Raw genomic sequence first — 10,712 nt, 5'->3', positions numbered from 1 at the left:
CAACGCTATCGTAACGCTAAAACAGTATATAGTGTTATTGTTTGTTTGTTGTTTAATGCCGCACTCAGCAATATTCCAGCTATATGGCTGTGGTCTGTAAATAATCGAGTCTGGACCAGACAATCCAGTGATCAGCAGCATGAGCATCGATCTACGCAGCTGGGGTACGATGACATGTGTCAGCCAATTCAGCGAGTAAGTGGGTGAGGCTGAGAGAAAAGGCAATCGTTTTTCAACTTCACAAGTTTGAGCAAGTCTTCGACTCCAGTTTTTTTACCATATGTCTGTTCAGTTTTCATCTGCATCTCCCAGCTTGGGTTAGATTGCTCACATTCAAATATGAATGCATCTTATATAAGATTTTTTCCCACCAAACTTCATTACATGTATTGAATGAAATGTCTAATCCTTGTCCATGTGAACATGAGTCAAAACAATTTTATATGGTTTATTACTTTCTTAAACTGTACAGACCCTGTTTCCCAAAAGGACCATTACCATATATCAACCTATACTAATCTGACAGGCCCTTGCTCTAAACGGGGCAATAGGGTAGCCCAGTGGTTCAAGTGTTCGTTCGTCACGAAGAAGACACGGGTTCGATTACCGACATGGATACAATCACTCTTGACCAACTCGTGTTATTCCGGGACAAGCTCCTCCGTCCTTGGAGGTTACGGAAAGGGGCGAGTGATGTGTGTGTGTGTGTGTGTGTGTGTGTGTGTGTGTGTGTGTGTGTGTGTGTGTGTGTGTGTGTGTGTGTGTGTGTGTGTGAGTGAGTGAGTGAGAGAGAGAGAGAGAGAGAGAGAGAGAGAGAGAGAGAGAGTGTGTGTGCTTGCGTGCTTGCGTGTGTGTGCTAGTTGTTTGACGTCGCACTCAGCAATATGGTTATTATGATCGAATGATTTTGCCAACATTGCCAACGTTGGGCCAACGTCCGAATGCTATCTGGGATGGCGGCGGTCTGTGAATAACCGAGTCTGGACCAGACAATCCAGTGACCAACAGCATGAGCTTCAATCTCCACAATTGGGATACGATGACATGTGTCAACTAAGTCAGCGAACCAGACCACCTGATCCCGTTCGTCGCCTCTTACGACAAGCATGGGCTGCTGAAAATTTTTAAACCGGATCTTCACGGGTGCATGTCTTGTGCGAAGCTTTCTCGAATATGGACCCAGTCCACAAAGCGAGAAGCTGGCATTAAAACAAGGTCCCATATTTCCCCTCAATTCTAGAATTATGCATATTTGGTAAATATGCTATCAGTATTCTGACAATTGTTTCTATAAGGAAGAGTCCGACATTTGTTTTCGATCCGTAACATCAAACATGTTTACAAGATGATGTTTTGGGTGAAACAAGGATAACAAACGCGGCTTTCAAAGATAGTTTACGCCCGCTTCCGTAACTTTGCATCCCTTCCGATCGCATGGCTTTCAATAATATACTCAACAAAAAAAGTTAAGGACCACCCAAATTTTCAATATTAAAGTATTTACATTATGGTCACCTGTTGTAAACTATTTAAGGTAGGTCTTCCTTTCAGACAAATGGGGAAGTGTTTGAGGGTAAAGTAATGATACCGAGGTAAGATATCGCCTCACTCCCCATCCTCTGACGATGCTGTTTTGGAGATTCAACGTGCGCTTTCCAACATAATGCATATTTCGCACATGACCCATCTTCTAATCCTGTATTTCCTTACTACTCGCTTTGTAAATCTAACGCGGATAACTATTAAAATATTATTTTTTTGTACAGAGCAGAACTTTGTTGGGGGTGAATTTGAATTTAAAAATATAACAATTCAACCCTCACCATTCTAAATGTGTAACTGGAAAACTATTGGGGCATCCTATATTTTATCATATTAGTATGAGTTATGACAAAGCAGTTGCTTCTAAACTACCACAACCATACTTTTGAGCACATTATCGTAAACGCCAAACAAAACAAGCTTGCTTTCGATTGGTTCCAAGAAGTCGTGGCATCAAATCTTCAGCTACATTTATGAACACAAATTTAAAACATACCTTTATCTACATCTCATAAATAATAAAGCATACTACGTCTCTATCCAAGAATATGCTGATCTAGAATTGATATACTATTTAAAGGTATGTTCAACGGTATTGATTTGCTATTTAGAAGTCATCCTGTTTTGAACCAAGGGCTGATTTGCTATTCCGATCTTGGATGTAGCGGTTTTGGCCGATTCTAGAAACGTCGCTGTACGGAGCTTGCTTTGTAGTCACGTGATAATCCTTGCATCAAAATAAACAATGACCGTGTTATGCAAGTTCTGATTCGGTGTTATCTATGTAAATTGTCAATGTCACATTGTACTTGACATGTTACAGTACCTTGGAGACATGGGGAACAGTTTGATCAAAGCTGCAGCTCTAGATTTTGGCGGACAGTGGGCATGCTGGGCCGTGGCCGCCGCTTTGCGGACTGAAAAGTTCTATGACCTAGCAGGTTGGTGTAGGGCAGCTAACCTCGATCGCCATGCTCACAGATCTGTAATCACAAACCTGCAAACTTTTTAGGTGACTGCAGTACAAATAATATGTATGTCAAGTGTGTTTGTATCGGTATATTTACTTAGGGTATGCACATAATACAACTCTCAGAACATTTGACATACAAAAATAAAGTTCATGGTAGCTCACCCCTGCCCGCTGACTGATACTGATACTTACGAGATTCTGATACTGTTGGGCACAACATCAACATTTTAATATTAAAAAAACCCCAACAATTCCTGTCAGATGAGTAAGCTGACCTATTGAACTTAAGATTTTCGATGAAACGTCATGCTGAAAAATTGTACTAGGCAAGCACAGGGTTCTTGAAGTTGAATTTATCAGTAACACTTACAGATAAACATGTATTTTATGTGTGTGTAATTTATGATGTGCATACAACCCCCGCCCCCCCACACCCTACATACATTCGCACACGACTGATCTTACTGAATGTTTGCTGCTATGCTTTGTAATAAAGGCAATTGATTTTGCATCTGAAGTGGTATTAACAATTTTGGGCATATATTTGTTTGCTTTTTATATAACTTAATTGTCAATAAAATTTCTCATCATAGTGACTGGGCATCCGGCCTGCCGATGAAAAAGCTTGTGCACTCTGACGCTCACATACTCCCCCGATATAGTGCGAGCAATGCAATTGTCGAAATCACCAGAACGTCGAATTCAGCTCGTATTGGGATACATACATACCTACATTTAACCTGTCTGGGGTTTTCTTGGCGGGCGAGAGTGAAGCAGACTACTTTTTGGCTCGGTATAAATTAACCACAAGTTTTTTAAGTATGAATTGGTGTTCCGCTTAAGACTAACCACAAGTCTTTCATATGTAATGGTTAAAAGAATACAAAATAATACATTTGTATGGCGCCAATATCCAGCTCAGCTGCTCAAAGGCGCTTTGTTTTCCCCTTGATCATTGGATGTCAATCTCAACGACACATCATATTTTTCAATCTCAACTCCCTGGGGACCATACAACTCTTGCAGCCATTTAGGGGCACCAAGTTAATGTGGCTTTCCCATCCTTACGAGGTACCCATTCACAGCTGGGTGGACTGGGACACATATATAGTCACAGTACTTCATCCAGGTTTACTGCACGTTGCTGTGCCTACAACTACCGGTAGGTGTTTGCACGTATTCATGTGGCCACCATCTGATCATATACCAACAGATTCGTGGGTTCTTTTAAGTGCACAGGGTTGTGTACTGTACACTAGGGGTTGTGACAACACTGAAAGAGTCGCACACAAAGTTGACTCCAAGGTTTTTTACACTCGGTCACAGGTGGGCTCGATCCCAGCACCTCAGGCTCGCTGGATCACTAGCCTGGGGTCTTAGCCTGGTGGGCTCGATCCAGGCACCTTAAGCTTGAAATTATTCTTTAAAAATCATGTTTATGTACTTCATGAAATAATGTTTCTTTGTCCAAAATGAAATAATTTATATATCCTGTATATTTTTCTGTATGTTGTAGGTTCTGGAACATTTCTCCTGTTGGCATGGCAGAGTCTGAAATGGGGAAACACGTTCCATCCCCGACAAAGGGTGGCAACTGGTATGGTTATGGCATGGGCCTGTAGGTAGGTGAAGCTGATCTATTGGTGCCAGACTATGTGACAGTTACCATGGTTACTGTTTTTTTGTCTAAAAGTGGTAACAGCCACCATTGTAAACTAATGCTTATAATTTTCACAGTAAATCATAAACCCATTTAAATTGTAAAGGAGCCCCAGTCAGATGGGTAATTCCAAACATGAAGGAATCTAGACTTGCTTCATTTAGGGCTTTAGCATTGCAGTGAGTTCCAGGCAGTAGGGAAAATAATATGGTTCTTTGACTGTGAGACAGACTACCACTGTTGCAGTTAACTCAGGACTCTGTTTTGAAATGATATTTCAAATTGGAAAGTTTGATCTGTGTTTAAAGGTAAGGTTTGCGACTAAGAGGGTATATTGTTTTCTTTAATTTTCACTATGACATAGCTTGTGAAGTTGGCAGATCAGTGAGCTGGTTTAATGATGCTTTAAAAAGTACTTCAGTTATATTGTTGCATGTCAGATTAACATGGGAGGAAAACAGCATGAGCATCGATCTGCGCAATTGGGAACCCATGACATGTGTCAACCAAGCCAGTGAGCCTGACCACCCGATCCCGTTAGTCGCCTCTTGCGACAAGCATGGGTTACTGAAGGTTCATTCTAACCCGGACGGGTGAAGGTGAAAAGACTTCAGTACAATATTGATAATGTGTAAATTGTAGACATGTATTTGTGACTGGTTGATGACTGGTGGTTGTGTTACTATCAAAATTATATATATATTCATAGACGTGTTACTATCAAAATTATATATATATTTAGACTATGAGAAGTAAAGCAGTAGGGGAGCTTGACTGACACATGAGGTGATGACAGCAGCACTCTGGTCAGATTCCATGGAGATAGACAGGGTTTGAGCAAAACTATTTGGTTTTTGAATGGCCCCAGTGTAGAGCAGATGTAGGCTAGCTGTGAGAGACGTGCCTGGAAGAAGCATTGCATGACAATGGTATTGATTGCACCCATTGCATGAGTAGCTGCACATGCCTTGCTCATAAGACTCTCACGTCGGTGTAGCAAGTCGCACTATACATGATCGCGGACAACCTGGGCCCCTTCGCTAACAATGGCAAGCGCCAGTGGGGGCACTCATACATGCTAATACGGGTCAATTGTCAGGTCGGTGCTCAACTTATCCTTTTTTGCCAGTTGTCTCAGGATCTCTGATCTCACTGGCGCTCCTTTTCAATTTAAGTGGATTTGTTTGTTTCTATAAAAAATATAAAATCAGAGACTAAGCGTTAGTCTAGACAGGTGGTTAAGCAGAGGGGAACAGAGCCGTTACAGTAAAAATGCTTCACTTTCACCCATAACCCCCCAGATTTAACGTTATATCAGCTCCGCTTATGCGTCGGCGGTGTTACTGAATTTGTGGCTATATAACATATGGTATACATCCCCAGTACAGTTATCCCCTAATTGACCTTAAGTTATAAGGCTGTTTGGGATGAACATTAGACGTTTTATTAGACTTCAATGTATGTATACTCATGGTTGTATCTCAACATTCTTAGAGACCAATAGTCTGCCTCAAGTCTGCTGCATTATGTACTGGTATTCTAATTTCAAAGTTTGCTCCACATTCAAAGAGGGCTAAATCATATTGAAGAGTTACCTCCCTTAGTCATGTATGCGATGATGTGTTCCTTTGGTTATGGCTGTTAGTTTGTCAGCACCATTGGTTTCATCAATGTGGATGCAGCTTTCCTTCAACATTAATCTAACATGCTGTGATGTAAGGCCTCAAAAAAAATGTTGTGGTTCCAATTACCCAACCGACCCTTGAATTCTAGTGCTGACCCTATTTTTTATAAGAGGTATGAATAAAAGCTTTCAGATACCATTGTTTTTTCCTGGCACCGACTGACATCGGTCATGCTAATAGAGAAAGTCAACATGATGGCCGCAAGCTTGATTACATAAACAATTACACATTGATAAATGTGTTATTAGTTTGTACTTTGCTTCTAAAAGAATGTGAAAACCAAAAAAAATCGAACCTACCTACACTAAATTTTAAAGAGGTGTAAACGGAACCACAACAATTTTTTTATTTGGCCTAAATATGAAAAATGAAATGGTGTTAAATACAATGATGCCCACCCACTCACTCACTCATTCATATTGGCACATGTGAGCTGATGAGTACGGAGCAATGCAGTTGTGTGTACCAGATATAATGTAAATATTGTATATTTTCAGGCTTGGTCTGTACCTGTTCACGAGAGTTCTGAAGGATGGGAAGGACAGAAGGTTTAACAATGTGCGTGACAAGCCTGGAGTTTTCCTAGCATACTGGACTATTCAGGGTAAATCTCAACTAAATCTGAACTTTGGTTCTGTAGTTTGGTTTGGTTTGGTTCAGAATACACAAAATAGCAGTGCACATAGAAAATAGGATTTTACTTGGCCTTTGTTCCGTGTTATGTATAAGTTACTATAACGCGGGTGTCTCATAACGCGATGGGTCATCCATGGCCCCGGAGATCTGCGTTATGGTGAGCGGTGACTGTATCTAATAGTTATACAGTAAACTATGATTGTAACCAAAATGACCACTAATTTTAGTTCATTATGTCCATAGTTAAATACAAAATAAATTAGGTGGATATCACCAGCCAATAAATATGTCTCTGGAGACTTGTGTTGAGCATCAATCTACAATGAAAATCCTGGTTTATTGAAAGCAAGTCCTTGATTTATTGAAACAGCTAAAATTACTATTGTAGCTAATTCTGTAAAAGATTAGCTGTGAAAGATTTTTCTTAAGGATGAATTGGGAAACGACAGAACCTTTCAAGTGTTATTTCAGGAGGTGAACACCAAGGTGAGTTTAGTATTAGATAGTATACCTGCTTGTTTCAATTATAAGAAAAAAAAACAGGATCAGGTTACTATATGTCAGTTTTAAGGTTGTGCCAGTTGAATGAGTGAGTGAGCGAGTATGGTTTTACGCCACTTTTAGCAACATTCTTGCTATATCACGGCTGGGGACACCAGAAATGGGCTTCACACATTGTACCATTGTAGAGAATCGAACCTTGGTCTTCAGGGTGACGAGCCAACACTTTAGCCACTAGGCTACCACCCCTTGTGCCAGTTGAATTAGTGTCATGATATAGCAACGCTAGCCAATGGGTTCAGGGTTTATGGAATGGAGATGTTACATTGGGTAATCTAGAATGTTTGAAACAGGAACGATGATCATCCCCAATAAGCTGTGTTATTGATGAAGGACACTGTTTGTAGGAGTTTGGGTGATGTCCACCCTCCTTCCGGTGCTGATGCTCAACAGTAAGAAGGAGGACAAGCCCCTCTCCACCAGGGACTACATTGGCTGGGCGCTCTGGGCTCTGGGCTTCTTCTTTGAGGCTGTAGGAGACTACCAGAAATCGGTATTCAGAGCCAATCCAGACAATGCTGTAAGTATCCATCTATATCAGCTGTACTGGATTTGTTCCACAGTATGTGTGTATAAGTAAAGGCAAAGGTAGCAGTGATCATGTGAATTTATTGATAGCTGAAGATTAATTATAACAATGATAGTGAGTAAGTATGATTTTACACCACTATTGGCAATATTCCATCAATACCACAGCGGGGGACACCAGAAATAGGCTTCACACATTGTACCCATGTGGGGAATCGAACCCTGGTCTTCGGTGTGACGAGCGAATGCTTAACCACCAGGCTACCCCACCCCCACCATAAGAACAATGATAAGAATTTATCAATAACTGAAGATGATAATCATCATAAAATTAATTGATAGAGGAAGATTAATCTTGATATGAACTGAAGTGATTCATCAGTCACAAATTGAATACAACAAATTTTTGAACTCAGACCAGGGTAGCTTAATGTTGTTTTAATACATAATGGTTAGAAGGAAATACATGTACCTAGAATCAAATCTTGGCTCCTGCTCCATATGCAGCACATCAGTCTAATGATAAAACCCCAGATATATATCATCACAATGTGTAAGGAATGTACTGAATGTGATTGTGAAATAAATTTTTTGAATTTGTTTAAGTTCAGTATAAGTATTCAAATCTTTGGAAATCTCTTGGGTCCTCTTTCTTATTATCTAAACACTAGTACTCCTTAAGCCATTGTAGAAATAGGGATGTTTTGTATTACATGCTCATTTTTAGAAAGTTGCAATATGTGATGACTAATTACTTGATCAAATTTACTTTTGGAGTAGCAGTTAACATGGTTGTTTCAAGGTGGATCTAATGTCAGTGGATGGAATCTCAGTATTCATATTGAAATGTCCCATTTGTGTTTCCTGGTTACACTCACCATTTGTAAACATAAAAGCATTTAAATGGTTTGAGTTGAATCTCCCCACAGGTGTTGCTTACCACAGTGAAGCAAGATTTTAAATGAAACTAAAAGTCAAAAGTCCTGGAATTGATGCTTTTCATCAATGATAAAGATCATGTGAAACAAAAAAAAAAGTTTGTTCAAGGCATCGGGAAGGATCCTGGCATGGTAAAGGGAGGCAACTTTACAATTGATTTGCCTTGCAAAACTATAGTAAACATTTCCGCATTTAATATATCTATGGATGTACAGAATGATACTTAGTTACTTGACAAATAGTACCGGTGTTATTTCTTGCAGGGAAAGTTTATTCAACATGGCCTGTGGAGTCTATGCCGACATCCTAACTACTTTGGTGAAATTCTGATGTGGACGGGCTTGTATATTACATCATCGAAAGCCTTGAGTGGACTGGAGCATATTAGCATCATTTCCCCCATCTTCTTGTCGTTCCTTCTCACACGAAGTCAGCGGAATTCCCCTTCTAGAACAATATGCCTCCAAGAAATGGGGTAGCAATCCCCAGTATCAGCAGTACCTGAAGAACACTGCTAAACTGGTGCCCTATATTTGGTGAATTCTGTAACCATGGTAACAGAGAGATGAGAATGATAGTTGTTATGGTGATTTGTGTGTATGTGATCAAACTAGCAGCATGCCATGTCAGGGAATTATAGAGTATTTTGCAATGTGTGTATATGAACAATGTTTTACATATATATATCAGGAGGCATTACTGGTTCACACTTTAGTTTTTGTTTATAAAAAGGTTTGACTAGATAAATATAAATAGCCCTTTGTTTGTGTTTGTAGCTTGATATTGTTGAATTTGTTCGATTATTTTTGGACAGAATAATAATAATTCAGTTTAAGTGCTGAATTGTTTTTGTTGGCTAAATTGAACTTCAGTTCATTTTATGAATTATCATTAATTTAGTTATCTAAAGTTATCAAAATTATCTTTGTTAGCAGTTTTTGTGTGAGATTTTTGTAGCTGTGTCTTTTATGTTTAACAACATCAAAGAGAGAGGTGTTTGGCAAATAAGAAAATATTCTAAGAAATAATCTGAAAACTGTAAATATAAAAAAAACAGCATTGTCCTGGGTTGCCTCATAGCCAGCATAAATATTTTCTATTGGAATAAAATATTCTGTAATAAAATGAAATGTGTTTCTTATTATGTGATGGTGATTCTGGAACATTCTGCACAATTGGTAAATGATAAGTTTGATATCCTGACTGAAGGAACAGTAGCAGAAAACAGGGGGTTATGATGAGGACTGGTGGAGAAAGCCCCACAAAGGATCTCTCAGTAAGGATCAATTTGTACTCACTTTGCTGTCAACTGTCAAACTGAATGAAAACTTTGTGTCTGAAATCAAGATGTCCTTTCAGATGGATGCATCTGACTGTGGCACACAGGTGCCTCAGACAACATTTGGAACAGCCTTTCTCCCAACAGATGCACCAACATTATGCGGACAAATTTTAAGTCCAGTATTCAATGTGTAGGTCAGAATTTTGAGTTCCAGGATGACCTCACATGTCCCCACAGAGCTTTTGTACCAGTTAAATGTCAGAGGCAGCAAGGTGTCACAGCACTGTCTTGGCCAGCCAAATCTCCACACATGTCCACAACTGAAAACCTCTAAGATGTTCTGGGAAGAAGGGTTTGCAATCTACCTCATGTGTTCCAAGAATTTGTTACTTATCCAATGTCAGTGAAAGTGTTCAACATAGCAGCAAGTCACGTGTTAGGACATATTCAAGGACTGTAACCAGATCCTTTATCCTTGATAATTCAAGGTAACTTGAATTGCACAACTAATAACCGTGGCTGAAGATGTGTAAAAATATTCCTGACCTAGATTTGGTAGTGAGGCATTCATATTTTATTCCATCCTGCCCATCAGATGCTGTCCATCTGTATCTATGTATATATACTCCTCACAAAAAATTAAGCAACAAGTATTTCAGTGTAATATCTTTATCAATCTCGATAGCGATTTTTGCCGACATGTTACTGAAAGGTAAATATTCAAAGAATACATAACCTTAAGGGGATGTCAAATTGTTTTATCTCATAACATTGACAAAATCACCCGAACACAACCACCCTCAGAAACAACATACAAAATGTGTGGCATGAATGTGCTCCACTCCTCACACATCCACCCTGATCGGTGTAAACCTACCTGTAATCATTCCTCTGGCACAACAAGCG

At 39.6% G+C, this 10,712-nt stretch overlaps 1 protein-coding gene across 1 annotated transcript; it reads left to right on the top strand.

Moving 5' to 3' along the window:
• Positions 1 to 2,261: 2,261 nt before the first annotated feature.
• Positions 2,262 to 9,649, top strand: LOC124281659. Its single transcript, XM_046717597.1, is given in 6 exon segments — positions 2,262 to 2,483; positions 4,032 to 4,137; positions 6,358 to 6,464; positions 7,405 to 7,577; positions 8,788 to 8,949; positions 8,951 to 9,649. Coding segments are annotated over 6 exon segments (789 nt in total). The 5' UTR covers positions 2,262 to 2,356; the 3' UTR covers positions 9,065 to 9,649.
• The last annotated feature ends 1,063 nt before the right edge of the window (positions 9,650 to 10,712 follow it).

The sequence above is a fragment of the Haliotis rubra genome, unplaced genomic scaffold (genome assembly GCF_003918875.1).
Source record: "Haliotis rubra isolate DU_JTF1 unplaced genomic scaffold, ASM391887v1 Scf287, whole genome shotgun sequence".
Classification (NCBI taxonomy): Eukaryota; Metazoa; Mollusca; class Gastropoda; order Lepetellida; family Haliotidae; genus Haliotis; species Haliotis rubra.
This window is presented reverse-complemented; position numbering and strand designations above follow the sequence as displayed.